The sequence below is a fragment of the Sus scrofa genome, chromosome 5 (genome assembly GCF_054392235.1).
Source record: "Sus scrofa isolate SSC_HxYL_T2T_F1_AM1 chromosome 5, Sscrofa_HxYL_maternal_Yorkshire_Landrace_v2.0, whole genome shotgun sequence".
In the NCBI taxonomy this organism is placed as follows: Eukaryota; Metazoa; Chordata; class Mammalia; order Artiodactyla; family Suidae; genus Sus; species Sus scrofa.
In genome coordinates, this window is record NC_139387.1 from 85,245,652 (window position 1) to 85,261,339 (window position 15,688).

Below are 15,688 nucleotides of genomic sequence, written 5' to 3' on the forward strand. Positions count from 1 at the left end.
GTAACTATTGCTGGATGTAATTCACATAAACAAAAGCTCTTTGTGTGTGTGTGGGGGTGTCCTTTATTTTATGATGATTTTTTATTAAAATATAGTTGATATACAATGTTGTGTGGGGAGGTCTTTATTTTTAACAGCATTAAGGGGTCCAAAAAGCAAAGAAGGGCTGGTGTAGAGGCGGCCTGCCCAGCGCGTTGTCAGAGCTGCAAGTGGCTCGAGTCTCACCGTATGGACGGTGACACGTGATCCTGGAGTGGCAGACAGGCCGCAGCAGGGTGGGTTGTGGACCTTGTCACAGGATCACCGGTCCAGGGAACGCCAGGGGACGTGAATAGAAATCGTGACACAACGAATACACAGAGCAAACTTGATTCTCGCCGCTATATTGGCTCGCTTCTCTCTGGACAGGAGCCACTTCGTTAACCACGGGTCCATAAAATGTGTGCCGTGAAGTTGGTGGCGGTGGTCGTTGGGGAACGCTGACCAAGAAAGACCATAATTAGACGTAATTCAGGACAGTTTTAACTAGAGCTCCACGTGTGACAGATTTCTGTGCCTACCTCCCCATCTCTTTGCCACAGTTTTGTCTCCAGCGGGGCTGTGTCAGTGGGTCCTAGCTGGGTTACTAAATTGCACATCTGCTCTCTGGTGGCCACACGACGCAATGACGCCTTCGTCTAGCTGCGGTAGATAGTCACGGATCTGGAGCCTTTCCCTCCTGAGGCTGCAATCTGGAGGAAGGGCCAAAGAGATCCCTCGGGAGCCAGTTGAGAGAGCTCAGCTTGGATCAGAGGATGGGAGCAACGTCACCTTCCAATGAACACCTAATTGACCATCCCTCCACTCTGCAACCTAATGATGAGGCTGGCCGGCATGTATGACTCACGCCCAGGTACCGTGGTAGTAATTTACACAGATTATATCCCAACGGCAAACCTAGACGCGACCTGTTCTTGTTGCCATTGTATAGGTGAAGATGCCGAGGCTCAAAATATTAAGTCACTTGCCCAAGGTCACACAAGTAGCAGGAGGCCCAGGACAGGGAGAGGGACCCAGCCGTTTATGCTGTTACGTGTTCAGCTTCTGCTTGCGCTGCTTGCTGATGGTCTGTTTGCACGTCTGCCTTCTCCCACTGGACTGTGCCTTTCTTGGGGGCAGTGACTGTCCTATTCATTGCTGGCACTGAGCGCAGCGCCATGTCTGTGCTTGGAGACATCTCAGGACTGCACGACCAGGCCGGACCTCAGAGGGAAACGGGGATCAGCACGGAAGGTGGTCAGAGGCCCCCGGCACAGGGCTTCAGGGGCCTTTCACAGAGATGGAGAAAAGCAGGAGTGGGAGATGGAGGAGAGGGGAGAGCAGCCAGGCCAGCAGCTCAAATCTGTCTGTGTAGCACAGTAGCACCACCTAGTGGTGATGCTCAACACAATTTGGGAAAAAACCCCAAACCACCTGGTAGTCCAGAGCAGAGAAGAGACTGGAAACTCCTTCCCCTGGAGGGAGCTCCAGGGACTATTGTTGCCCAGTCCCTAAAGCCAAAAGGACGGGTCTGACAGCCTCCTGTGCCACAACAGGAACTCCATCCCTTGTAGGCTTTTTAATAGAGAGCTGGCCCGACCAGCTGTTTTGTCAGGCCCCTCAGCTCAATAGGAAGCATTGCAGTTAGCAGCTAATCAGTGGCTGCCGGGAGCCGGCTGCCAAGGCTTCAAGGCCGGTCTCTCGCTTCCTACCAGTGTGGCTTTAGGCACATTCTCTGCTCTGCTCAGTAAGGGTAATAGCGGTCCATCTCCTCTGGGGTCCTTACAAGGACAAGGCAGGCTGGTTTGCATAAAGCTTTTATTGACAGCAGTACCTGCCCAGAGTAAGCGCTATGGAAGTATGAGCCATTTTATTGCCATATGCAAAGCTCTCTTCACTGGTTTATTGGACAAATTTCCGGCACATGGTTTCTCTTTGAAAGTCACTCAGGAGGCACTCTTCAAAGCCATCCTGCCACCATATTTAATTCTGGCTTCCACCAGGTCTGCTGCACTTCCCCAGCTTCCCTGTTGGCCTCTTTTGGTTTTTCCTACCGCTTCCAGTCAGCCCGAGAAGGGTTTTCCTATCTCCTGGAATCTTGTTTAGGTAGTTGGCATTTTGGGGCACACTTTCCTGCTTTCCAATAATATACTTTCTTACTTATTGGCTGCACCCACGGCTCACAGAAGTTCCTGGGCTGAGGATTGAACTTGAGCCACAGCAGTAACTATAGCCACAGAAGTGACAAAGCTGCAGGATCCTTAACCCGCTGAGCCACCAGGTAACTCCTCCAATAATATACTTTAAAAGTTTGAGATTTATAAATATCTACCTTTGTGTTCTCTCGTTTTATTTTTTTTCTTTTTACGGCTGCATCCATGGCATATGGAAGCTTCTGGCCTGCAGGTTGAATCAGAGCTGTAGCTGCCAGCCTACACCACAGCCACAGCAACGTGGATTCGAGTGGCATCTGTGACCTACACCACAGCTCACGGCAAGGCCCGATCCTTAATCCACTAAGTGAGGTCAGGGGTCAAACCCGCATCCTCACGGATACTAGTCAGGTTCTTAACAGACTGAGCCACAATGGGAGCTCTCATTCTTTCATTTTAAAGCAAAAGAGGTGATAACATCTTTTCCCAATTTAGTCCCAGGAAACCTCACTTTTTCTCTTTTCTTTTCCTCTCAGCTCCTAGATTTTACTTAGGGACTGGACTGGACTGTTGTGTGCCCCAGAGCTGAGGCACTGGTGTTCAGTGTCCCGTGGGGTCCCCTGGGGAAGGCAGGGCCAGACGAGCTTTGGGAAGGCGGAGACGGTACAAAGACAAATGCACTTTATTGATGAGGCAACAGCATCATACAGGGCTGAGGCGGAGACCCCATCCAGCCAGGGCCACAGAGGGGCGGGGGTCCGATTCACATTGACACAGGCTGAGGTGTCCCTTCTCCTCCCCCTGATGGGTCAGTCAGTGGGGTGACAACCAAGGGAAGCAAGGCAGGGGTCTGGGATCTGGACTTGCTCTGTCGAAAGCCCAGGGCTTCCCCCAGGGAAAGGTCCTCCTCTAGGGAAGTGGGACATGGGGTCTGAGCTCAAGCGTGGTATAGCGAAACGAGCACTGAACCCTAAGTCCAAATTGGGGTGCAGCCCTGGGGCTGCTTCTAACTAGTTCCTTGAGCTTGGGTGAGTCACGCCCTCCTCTCAGCATCAGTTTTCTTTAACCAGGGGGTCGAACTGGGTTAGTGATTTTCCAGCTTTTTCTTCTGCTGACTAGCAGCCGGGCCAACAGGTTCGGCAGCTAAAATCAAATCCCACTTCTCCCTGCTTTGTAAACTAACAACAGCAATGATTAAGATATAGAATTTTCACCATGTTAAGTCCCTGGTCCCGTAAATCTCGCTTCACCTGTGGTCCCTACCACCGGCTAGATTAGCACGTGGTACCACAATGGAGCCTGATTCGGAAGACAACCCCCATCTAATCAGCATCAGACTGAGTCTTAGGACGGTGGCCGGCAGTAGGAACGTGGCTGCCAGATGGAGAAAGCACTGGCCAGGCGGGCCCTGGCGGCTGTCCCAGCGGTTGCAGTGGTAAGTCGTTGGCTCCTGGGGTCTGTAGTGAACAGCAGGTGCAGGGCCGGGGGCGGGGGGGGGGGTGTCCTGCTGAGACAGAAACCTCCGTAGGAGCTGAAGAACCCTCTGTGATTCCTGGGAGAACCTTGTCTGCCCCCCTCCCACAGGCCTGCGGCTCACACCCCCGTGGAAGCCCAGAGGTCCCGGGGCCAGGAGTGCCCCCTCCTGAGTGCCTCTGGATGTGGGAAGGACCCACCTCTGACGTCACAGTGGTGCGATGGGAGCGGAAGGAACCAGCCCCACTCCCTCGGGCTGGACAGCAGACCAACCCGCTGTCTCTCACCCCCCCCTCCACCCCCACCCCGGGGGCCGGGGCACTGGCTCCTGCTTCTTGGGGGAACGGCGGTGTTGGAAGCAGGCAGTGGTGGGCAGGGAGGGCATGGCTTGGGCGCCGGGCCAGGTGGGAAAGACGAGGCCCTGCTGGTAGGCAGAGCGGCACTGCTTCCCCAGACTGTGGGGTGGGGTGGGGACAGTGGGCTGACCTCTGGGTCACCACCCTTGGCCATCCCAGGGTTAGGCCCCTTGGGTGCCCACGGCTGCTGTGTGAGGGGAGCCTGCAGCCGGTCTGGTCCTCTCTCAGGGAGCAGAGGTAAGGCACTGGCAGGGGAGGATGACAGAGTCCAGCGCTTCTCTGAAGCCTGGGTGCCCGTCAGTCTTGCCATGTGGGTTGTCAGAAGGAGAACTCCCGCCTTGGCTACCCCCTCAGATCCAGGCTGCAGAGCCACGGGCTCCACCACAGGACAGGTGAGGCCTCTGTCTACCACTCTTCCATGAGGCTGGATGTGCCTGCCTCCCCCAAATCCCCCCGCCTGGGCCCTGCTCTCTTCCCTCCTGGGCCTCTTGGCAGGTGGGTTCTGGGCCAGTGTCCCCAGCCGTGGGGAGGCAGCCTGTCTTACCACAGCTCCTTCCGGGGACAACGTTACCATAGGGATGAGAGGAAGGTGGGCACGGAGGGCTTAGGCATGTGCCCTTTGGGCAGCAGAGATGGATTTGTGACCTTCGTCACCCTGGTTTTGGTCATCCTTGGCAGTGAGTGTCCTGGACAGGCAGAGGGCCAAGGCCCCCTGGTGGCTCGCTGCCTGGGGACGGAACAGCGCGGACCGGCAGCAGGATGAGGTGGGGCTGTGGGTCAGTACGTGCCGTGGATGAGGCGGAAGAAGGAAGATCCCACCAGGCTCTGGACACGGGGGCCTGGAGTGGGGTGGAGGTACGGGTGTCTCTGTCCCTGAGGAAGGGGCTATTTCTCCTGCCTGCCTTTTCCCTCGGCATCACCAGCAGCCGCTTCTGGAGCAGCGGGGGCGTCCCCGGGTCCTCAGCCTCTGCCCTCTGCCCCCACTTGAGTTTCTCTGTCAAATAAACAGCAACTCCTCATAACGGAGGTCTCGTGGGAGTGGGAGCAGCCTGTGGCAGGAGAGAGGATGGGCCAGGCGGGGAGGGGAGGTGGCAGAGGAGGGGCTGAACTCCAGAGGGGGTGGGGAGGGCTGCTGGCCAGACGCCCACCCCAGGCCTGGGCGCAGGGCCCCAGAGAGGCAGCCCCGGCCGGGTGCCACCGCAGGCTGCCCTAGTCAGGAGATCTCGTTGCCAAACACCTCAAGCACAAGGGGTGTGAGCTTCATGCTGCACTCGGGCTGGAAGGAGAGGCAGCGGTACTGCTTGGAGTGCTCCTCGTTCAGGCTACGCAGGTCGGCCAGCTTCTGGATCATCTTGGCGTAGAGCAGGTGGCTGCCCGGGGGCGGGTGGCGGCAGCGGATGTAGGTCTGCAGCGTGTTGGACAGGCGGTCCTGGATGGCCTCGATCAGCGTGGGGTCCTGCACCCCGGGACGGTCTGTGGGCAGAGAGGGTGGGGTGGGGGTGGCACAGGAGATCTGAGCTGGGCCCCTCCCTGTTCGATCCGCTCCCCTCATGCCTCAGCCCACATAGATGGACACCTAACCTCCGAATCCATCCATCACTCCTGATGGCTGCTGACCTGTGACACCAGAGTCCTCCCCAACATCTCAACCACTCTCTATTGCCTTTTTTTTTTTTTTTTTTAAATTTTTTTTGCTTTTTCAGGCCATGCCTGAAAGTTCCCAGGCTAGGGGTCAAATCAGAGCTGCAGCTGCTGGCCCGCACCACAGCCTCAGCAACACTGGTTCTACACCACAGCTCACGACAACGCTGGATCCTTAACCCACTGACCGAGGCCAAGGCTCACACCTGCATCCTCATGGACACTATGTCAGGTTCTTAACCCGCTGAGCCACAGTGGGAACTCCTAGGAATTGGCTGTACAATGGCGTGTGTTTGATGTCTCCTCCTACACTTGGTGGGAGAGGTCTGCGTCCTGTTTGCTGCTGAGTCTCTATGCCCAGCACAGTGCCTGGTACCTGACAGGAGCCCAGTAAATCACTGCCGAGGGAACAAATGAATGGATGAGTCGGGGAGGGCTCACTGGGCAGGAGGAGGGTGCCCAGGTCCTTCCCTCGGGCCCCAGCCCAGGAAAGCATCCCTGGATGGCAGCCACTAGTTTGTTCCCCAAACACAGTCCAGGGGGAGGCCTCACCAGCGTCTAGAGTCCCCGGGACCACAAGACCCTCCTCCTCAGCCTGTCTCCCTCTTTCCACCCCAAACAGGCAGAAGAGCTCAAGACTGACGGCATCCCGCCTCCAAAATCAGTCAGCTCAACTGTCCATCAGGCCAGATGTCCAGCCAGCAGAACATCTATCGGGCCCCAGGGTTTTGTGCCCTGACCTCAGGGGACCTCAAGGGTCAGGGAGGTCAGTCCAGTTCACACAAGAGCAGAGCCAAGTATTGGGAACACCCAGGCCTGTCTGCGGCCTGAGACACTCCATCTAGGAGTTCCCTTTGTGGTGCAGTGGAAATGAATCTGACGAGTAACCATGAGGTTGTGGGTTCGATCCCTGGTCCTGCTTAGGGGCTTAAAGATCCTGCGTTGCTGTGGCTGTGGTGTAGGCCGGCAGCTATAGCTCTGATTCGACCCCTAGCCTGGGAACCTCCATATGCCGAAGGTGTGGCCCTGAAAAGACAAAAGACGCACACACACACACACACACAGAAAAGAAAGAAAGAGAAAGAAAGAAAGAAAAAAAGAAACTCCATCTATCTGGCTCCTCAAAATCCCTCCCATGAACCAGCAATGGTTTCACTAGGGAAAGGCCAAGGCCAAGGGCAGTGAGGGAACCCTCAACATACACACACCACCCTGGCTGCGCAAACCCAGCAAAAGCCAGGTTTCCCTGTCGTTCTCTCCTTTTGCTCACTCCTCCCTCCAAACTTCCCTGCTGGTCTTCAGTGGGGCTTCACCTGCACGCTCCCCACGTCCCAGGTCCCACGTCCTCACTGCGAGTACCTGGGGAGACGATGCAGATGGCCATGAGCAGCACATGCTCCTCCTCGTGCAGGTTCAGCTTCTTCAGCCCCACCTGGAACTTGATGAGGGGCTCGATCAGCTCCAGGCTGTGTCCGGCTGCAAGAGAGGATGGCCAGCTGCTGTGGGCACCCACAGGACCCCCCCCGCACCCCACATCCAGCCTGACGTTGCTCCCTCGGATGTGCCTGGTGGGGCCCCGGACCCCAGGAGGGGTGGAGCTGGGGCAGGCGGAGGCAGAGCCCAGACGCACCTTTGGCCACGTCGCTGACTTGGTACTTGTAGTCCCGGCTGCCACAGGTCCAGGACATGTCGTCCATGGTGAAGGACTGGTTGGAGCGCAGCATGATGACCTCGATGGCACTTGACTTCAGCAGCACGATCTGGTCCTCAGCGGTGAGGTCCCTGCCAGGGAGGGGAGAGGTGGAGGTCAGGTTCCTTTACTGGGCAGCACCTTCTCTCTCTCTCTCTCCTTTTGGTTCTTTTTAGGGCTGCACCTGTGGCATATGGAAGTTCCCGGGCTAGGGGTCAGATGGGAGCTGCCGCTGCCAGCCCTCACCACTGTCACAGCAATGCCAGATCCTTAACCCACTGAGCGAGGCCAGGAATCGATCCTGCATCCTTATGGATTCTAGTCAGGTTCTTAACCCACTGAACCACAATGGGAACGCCGAGACCTTCAAGTCATGTAAATTAGTGCAGTGTTTTGACAGGTATACACCTGCCAGGTGCCCAGCATGGGCCCAGCTCCTCCACTGAGGAGCTTGCAGCCTGGTTGGAAAGAAGAAGACTTGTTTCTTGAGGGAGAACAACTTGCGAACAACTCAAGACTGTGACCAAATGCCAGCTGGATCAGCTCAGCTACTCAGTGACTTTTTGGGGTGTCCCAGGTCTAAGCAGCCACAGCTCTTCTGGGGTTAAGAAGAGAGAGCTTGAGGAAGCTCTCAGGGCCACGGCATGACTAAGGTGGTCTGCAAAACATGGTAGAGGAGTTCCCGTCGTGGCGCGGTGGTTAACGAATCCGACTAGGAACCATGAGGTTGCGGGTTCGATCCCTGCCCTTACTCAGTGGGCTAAGGATCTGGCGTTGCCGTGAGCTGTGGTGTAGGTTGCAGATGCGGCTCGGATCCCGCGTTGCTGTGGCTCTGGTGTAGGCCAGCGGCTACAGCTCCGATTCGACCCCTAGTCTGGGAACCTCCATGTGCTGTGGGAGCGGCCCAAAGAAATAGCAAAAAGACAAAAAACCAAAAACAAACAAACAAAATAAACATGTTAGAGCCATCCCAGTGGCTCCCATGCTTTCTCTCCCTCTCTCTCCTGTCCTCTGGTCCTTCCCCCGAGTGACGCCCAGGCATCTCTGGACCCCGTTCCCACTCCTCCTGACTGCTCTGATTCAGAGCTCCCTCATGTCTTTCAGTTGCCTCTTACTAGAATCCTGGGGTCAAGTTTCTAGTGCACCTTTCTTACCGCTGCTACAGGAAAGTGTCACTCCTTTGCTCAGAAATTTGCACAGACTATCAAACGCCCCGGGCTCAAGCCCGTACTCCATAACTTGGTTCCAACCTGTCTTTCCAGACCCCCTTCCCATCGCAGGCTCCACCAACCCTCCCTTCTAAACTGTGGGACTACTCCACATTCAGGTGATGCATTCTCACGCCACTGCCATGCCCTTGAACATGGGACGGCTCCCGCGTGGAGCACCTGTCTTCTTCTGCTCCACCTGGTCTTTCTGGTCCTGAATCTAGGAAGGTCTCTCTTGGGTCCTCCACTCTCTGATTCTCTTCATCGGATGAGAGCCATTCCTTTATGACCTGCTGCACGTGGCTCGTACATTGCTTGTATTTTGCCCTTTCCCCTTCACCCCTGTCCTTTAGATGCTTGTCTCTGAGCTACTTGAGGGTCAGCACCACCTCTTAATTACCTTAGTGTTGCCCTCACATTGAACGTTGAACCCTGAGCACTAGGAAAGTGTCAATAACTAGGTGTCGATGAGTCAAGAGGCTGATGACTAGTTCCATTATTCTGAGTCACAAGCTGGGCTTGTCTGAACCATGACAGGGAGAAAGCAGGGCCCACGGATCAAATCGCTTCCGGATTTTCCTCCCTTTCTGACTATATGTTTCCTCCTGGATATCCTGCGATGGGCTGTCAACTTCTGTGGCTGCACTTTGGAATATAAAAAAAGTGGGAAACGGATGTTAACAGATGCGGGCCCTGTATCAGCAAGTGATGGATGAGGAGGCGTGAAAAGGCTTGCCTGATTAGGATGGCCACCAAAGCGCAGTGAAGGAAAATCACACAGTGCCAGCGTTGGGAGGCCCCCCTTCAACGCTGTGTGGTCCAGTTCCTCCCTCAGCACTCCCAGCAGATGGTGCTCACACAGCCTGTGCAGGATCCCCCCAGGGCCAGGGATACAGCCACGCCGTGCTGTGGGTGAAGCGCCTCTTGGGCTTCTATTGAGCTCTAACCCACACGATGACACAGTCATCTTGCTCATAGTTCCATCCTCTCAAGGAACATAGAACTCCGACTTCTCCATCACTTATGGGACATTCCTCTCACCATTTAAAGAAAGACACTATTTCCTCTTGGCATCTTTCCTGGGATAAATAGCCCTGATGACGTCTTGCCATCCTTGCCACCTTTTTCTGGGCGCTCAGTCCACATTTTGTTTTTGTTTTTTTGGCCATGCCCGTGGCATGTGAAATTCCCAGGCCAGGGATCGAACCCATACCATAGCAGTGACCCAAGCTACTGCAGTGACAATGCTGGGTCCTTAACCCACTGCACCACAAGAGAACTCTTCAATCCACACTTGAAAAAGAAAAACTAACATCACCCTTCTTTGGGTTTTAATTCATTATACAGTAAAACATTCGATTATTAAATCTTTGCAGAAAATGAAAACAAATAAAAATTGCTCAAAACCATGATGAACATTCTGGTTTATTTTCTTCCTGTTTTTTATGCAAATCTCTCTCTCTCTCTTTTCCTTTTAGAGCTGCACAGGCAGCATAGGGAAGTTCCCAGGCTAGGGGGCGAATCAGAGCTACAGCTGCCAGCCTACACCGCAGCCACAGCAACGCCAGATCCGAGCCACACCTGCAACCAATACCACAGCTTGCGGCAGCTCTGGATCCTTAACCCCTGAGTGAGGCCAGGGATCGAACCCGCATCCTCTTTTTACTAGTTGGGTTGTTAATCCGCTGAACCCTAACGGGAACTCCGCAAATATCTCTTTCTTAACATGTAGGAGGTCACAGTGACCCTGTGTCTCACTTCCTACGTTAGTTCATGGTGGGTTGCATCACGTTATATCAACACACTCTATAAGTTATTTATCAATCTCCCAGTCACTTACTTTGGGGTATTTGGGCTGCTTTGAAGTTTTGCTATTATAAGTAATTCTGTGAGGAATATCTTTATACGTAACCTTTTGTTCAAGGGCCCCCTCAAAACGGATGGCCAGAAATGAACGAATATCCCATGCGTGTTTGGCCAGAGAGATTTCACTGGCTGCTGTGATCCAGACATACTCCTGCTATGAAAGCCAACCTAGAACAACCTCAAATTACTACCCATGGGCTGGAAATACAGGGAATTTCTACGAGCCAGCTCGAAGCCAGAACTGAGACTGGTGGTGGGTTGGGGGCAGAGGTGGAGCCAAAGGGGAATCCAGTCAGAGAAGTTTCCTGCTGTAATGGACACTGGCTCGGGCTCTGGGCCTCCTCCCTGGACCTCCTCATAGGTTTTCACCCCTGCCGCTGCTTCTGGGCACCTGCCACACGCTCTGGGAATGCGGGCTTGTCTCCCCTCCCCCATCCCAGGCAAGGCTTCCCCCCTCCCTCCATGGCCTGCATTCTGTCTGTGCCTCTAACAGGCGTCTCTCACTGCCCTAATCTTGTCACCACAGCCGCTCACAGGCCTCTCTCTTCCATCAGACGCTGACCCTCCGGAGGCCAGAGGCTGTCCGAGGCAGCTTTCTTCCCTCCCAGTTTATATAAGCAAGCTGATTGCTGGATCGATGAGCAAATAAATAGAGGAAAGGGCAGAGGCGGAGGGAAGCGCTATGACCCCAGGCCTTTGACAGAGGCAGGAGTCTCTGGGGATGGAAATGGCAGTGGGGTTGGAGGCCTTTAGCCCTCTGTGGTATCTCCTGCACCAGTCTGGGCAGTGAACACTGTGGTTCCATGCTCTGAGATCCACGACTGCTCCTGCACCACCTCCTCCCTGCATTTCTCTTGCGGGACTGAGGTGGGGAGGCTTGGGGGGCTGCCAGACTGAGAGGCCGAGGGGGAAGAGGTCGGAGGCAGGAGCAGGGCCAAGGCCACACCACAGGGCCGTTGACACCCAGCACAGCCCATCCAGTCCCACCCCACTTTGGTCCCATGCCCGCCCTGGAGCCTCATCCCACCCCGTACTCCCACCCCGCTCCCACTCTCCCACACAGAAGTCTCATCCTGCCCTCCCCACACCCTCCACCCCCGCCTCTAGGCAGCAAGATCAAAGCCACCAGGGACGCAACCACTGTTCTTTCACTTCTTGGAAACACAGAACCTCTAAGTGCAGAAACCGGCAGAACCAGAGAGCTGTTGGGCTGGCCCCGCCTGGGTCCTCCAAGGAGCCTGGGCTCTGGCCCCAGTCCTGGTACAGCATCAGCTCCACGAGGTCACAGAGCGTCTGCGTCAGTGTCCTCACCCCCCACCCCCCGCCACTCCACCCCATCCCCAGAGCTCTTGCTAAGGCCTGCTCCACTTTTACTAGGAATCATTCCACTGTGGGACTTCTCAAGTCAGGCTGAAGCGAGAAAAGCCAATCCAGCTTGTTTAGATCGATTTAATTGATTTTGCCTCAAGAGCTGGCTGGCTCCAGCAGGTGCTCTTAGAGACCTCGTTTTGGCCATGACGGCACGGCTAGACCAGGGAACTCTGGTGAGTGAGGCCTGAAGGGAAGGAAAGAGATTTCAGCTCATCCTTGGGGAGAAGAAGAGAGGGGCAGATAGTGCTGCGGGTGCAAGGGTATGAGAATGGGGGCGAAGAGAAAAACTGGGGTTCCGTTTACTTAGCGGAGGGCGCTGCGCTGGGGTACTTTGGATCCCAGCCACCACTCAGAATCCCCGAACCGCAGCATCTGAGCTGGGCCTCAGGTGCCCTCTGGTCCAGCGCCCCACTAGACAAGGTGGGATGAACCCTGGGTGTAGAGCACTGCTTCTCCTTGAATCAGGATGGGAGCCGCCGGCTGTTGTGTATCCACCAGCACCTTGAAGTGTTTTTTTCTCTAGATGTTGACACAAAACGAGGCTTTGGAACACGAGCCGTCTGCAAACAGTAACGTGAAGAGTGGGGGAGGGACTTGGAACCTGTGCTAAACAGAATGTGTCATCAGCTCCAAGGAAAGGCTCTGGAGGGTAAATCCCAGGCCCAGTGCGATGCTGACCTCACAGATGACACCCGTTCTGCCTGCCAAAGTGGCCTTTGCTCCCTTTGCTGCAACCAAAACGTGCCACGCAGAATGAGCGGAGTCTCAACAATGCTGAACGTTTTTCTCTCCTTTACAATTTTTGCATTCATTCCAGGAAAGAGCACTGGCACATTCCTGGTGTTTGAATGCATGCGAGGCATAAAATAACACAGAGCAAGTTGTCTCAGGACAGAAACAAACTGAGAAGTACTGGGTTTAGCTCTGTGAATTACCATCGTCTAGCTGGCAATGCGGCAATTTAGACAGTGGCCGATGGCTTTCCCACACAGCAGAGAGTCCCCACATGATAAATGGTCCCTCATACTAGTTTTCATTCAGAGTGGGCCAATGTCAATCATTTTCCAGCTCCTAGTATTCTAGCACTGAATCTGAGCATCAGTCTTGAGGAAGCCTTCTGCCTCTTCTGCCACAACTGCGACTATTGCTACTACTGGAAATGATGAGACTATTGCTTGATATTAATTTATTTCTATTTCTCAACCACACTGTGTAAGTATTTTATGACAATGTTCTACATGAACTTTTAGAAAGAATGAAGCTATGAATATACATAAAGATACAACTGTCTACCAATATATCTGCTAAAAGTGGCAACTTTTAAGTATTTTTAAAAATATTTAGGAGTTCTCTTGTGGCACAGAGGGTTAAGGATCCAGCATTGTCACTGCAGCAGCTTGGGTCACTGCTCTGGTATACAGGTTCAATCCCTGGCCTGGGAATTTCCACATGGCATGGGGTGGCCACAAAAAAAAAAAAAAAAAAAAAAGAATATTTAACACTGCATGACTATTTAATATATTATATATGCCATTATTACCAAAACAGTAAAACATTTGAATGAATGAATGAAACTTGTATGACTGAATCTATAAGAGGGTCTTTTTTTTTTTTTGGCTTTCTAGGGCCACACCCACAGAGTATGGAGGTTCCCAGTTACAGCTGCCAGGCTAAGCCACAGCCACAGCAAAGCCAGAGCTGAGCTGCATCCAGCTCATGGCAACACTGGATCCTTAATCCACTGAGTGAGGCCAGGGATTGAACCTGCAACCTCGTGGTTCCTAGTCGGATTCGTTAACCTCTGCGCCATGACGGGAACTCCGTAAGAGAGGGTCTTGACTCAAGTAGAACTCCTTATACTTATCTACTTTGGCAAAAAGATCTCGGTATGATTAGGAAACAGCCTTGGATGAGGGATAAATTGGATGAAAGATGCCCAGGTTATATACGCCAGAAAGTTCGTCTCCCTCTAAATTACTTTACAAGTCTTCCTGCCCAACCCTGGCTAGGGATCAAATCCAAGCTAGGAATGGAATCCAAGCTGTAAGCTGCAACCTACACCATGGCTGTGGCAACACCAGATCCTTAACCCATTCATTGCACAGGGAGGGGATCGAACCTGTGCCTCAGCAGCAACCCAAGTCACTGCCGAGACAACACCAGATCCTTACCTTGCTATACCACAGTGGGAACTCCTGGACTGCACTGCTTAAATACAGATTCCTGGGCCTAACGAAGAGATTCTGATTTAGGTCTAGAGTAGGACCTGAGACTCTATTTTGGGAAGCAGTAGATTGGTAATTTCTGAGCCTTCTTCTGCCTCCATCTAGGATTCTGACTCTTCCCTGGATGTCCCAGAAGCTCCTTACCTGAACCCTGGGATCATCTTGGCAAAGCCGATGACCTTTTGGATACTGTAACTGACCAGGTCAGCCAGATGGGGCAGCATGGAGAGCTGGGACAGGTCCAGGGTCACAGAAGGGTCATCAGAGTCTTCTTCGCTCAGATCCAGGTGGGAGAAGCTGGCTGGCTCCATCGTGTCTGGGGAAGGATGAAGGACAAGAAAGAACTACTTGAGCCAGGCTCGCTCCTGCTGGGATCTGTGAGGACGTCCTGCACCCTGGCTGCAGAGCTGGCTGGGAATCCCTTCACGGTCGCTTCAGCCCAGTCTTCCCTCTAGGGTTCCTGTGTCTTTCTTCAGCAGAATGTGGTGGGAAAATCAAGGTCAGAGACCCTCTGAGATACAAGACTTCTGCAAGCTATGACTTTACCCAGTGTTCCTAATGACTTCAAATCAAAGATGGATTTGGACCAGCGTTCCCACTGTGGCTCAGTGGTAATGAACCCGACTAATAACCATGAGGACACAGGCTTGATCCCTGGCCTCACTCAGGGGGTTAAGGATCCGGCGTTGCCATGAGCTGTGGTGTAGGCGGCAGCCGCGGCTTAGGTCCAAGTTGCTGTGGCTGTGGTGTAGGCTGGCAGCTACAGTTCTGATTCGACCCCTAGCCTGGGAACTTCTGTATGCTGTGGGTGCGGCCCTAAAATAAAGCCAAAAAAAAAAAAAGAATTTGGACGAATACACTTGTGGAGAACAATGTTCAACCTCAGTAGTAACCAACGAACAGCCAAGTAGAGCATCTACTTTTCATCCTTAAACTAGAAACAAGTGCATTTATTTTTATTATTTTTTTATGGCCGCACCCAAAGCATATGGAAGTTCCCAGACTAGGGATTGAATCTGAGCCTCAGGTGCAGCCATGCTGGACCCTTTAACCCACTGTGCCAGTTCACACCTCTGCAAGCCGCTGCAGTTGGATTCATAACCCACTGTGCCACAGCAGGAACTCCACAAGTTCCTTTCAATGTTGATACCAGTATTTGTAAAGATGCAGGGAATCAGGCAATCCTTGTGCAGTGCTGGTGTACTAAAGGAGGCATAAATTTGTGTAAGTAATCTGGAAAGTTATTGGACCATGAGGGTCCAAAGCCTACAACTATGTACACACTATGACCAGTAATCCTACTTCCATGAATTCAGCACAAGGAAAAGTTCAGAGCAAGTGCAAATATTTAGCCACCAGCATGCTGTTCACTTAATAACAAGCTGGGAAAAAGAAAAATCCACGTATCCAAGGAGAGGAGATTTAGATATGTTATTGTACATTATACTGCAGAATACTAAGCAGTCTTTAAAAATTATACTCTAGGCGTGTAGTGGATGGCATGAAAATATGACATAATACACTATTAAGAGAAAAAAGCAAGTTGGCAGGCTAAGTATGGCATGATTCCATTTCTGAATATACATATGTATTAAAACTTGGGAAAAAGATATATCGTAGTGTCAGTAGTGATTATTTTGGGGTGGTGTGATGAAAGATTATATAATATATGTAATCTACATAATTT

General features: G+C 53.0%; 1 protein-coding gene across 1 annotated transcript in view; it reads right to left on the minus strand.

The window, feature by feature from the left end:
• Window positions 1-4,263: 4,263 nt before the first annotated feature.
• The window catches only part of VDR (vitamin D receptor), a 59,265-nt gene continuing 47,840 nt past the window's right edge, over window positions 4,264-15,688 (minus strand). Inside the window, 4 exon segments of the mRNA NM_001097414.1 lie at window positions 4,264-5,473; window positions 7,001-7,117; window positions 7,272-7,423; window positions 14,146-14,317. Of these exon segments, the coding sequence (NP_001090883.1) occupies window positions 5,214-5,473; window positions 7,001-7,117; window positions 7,272-7,423; window positions 14,146-14,317 (701 nt within the window). The 3' untranslated portion in view covers window positions 4,264-5,213.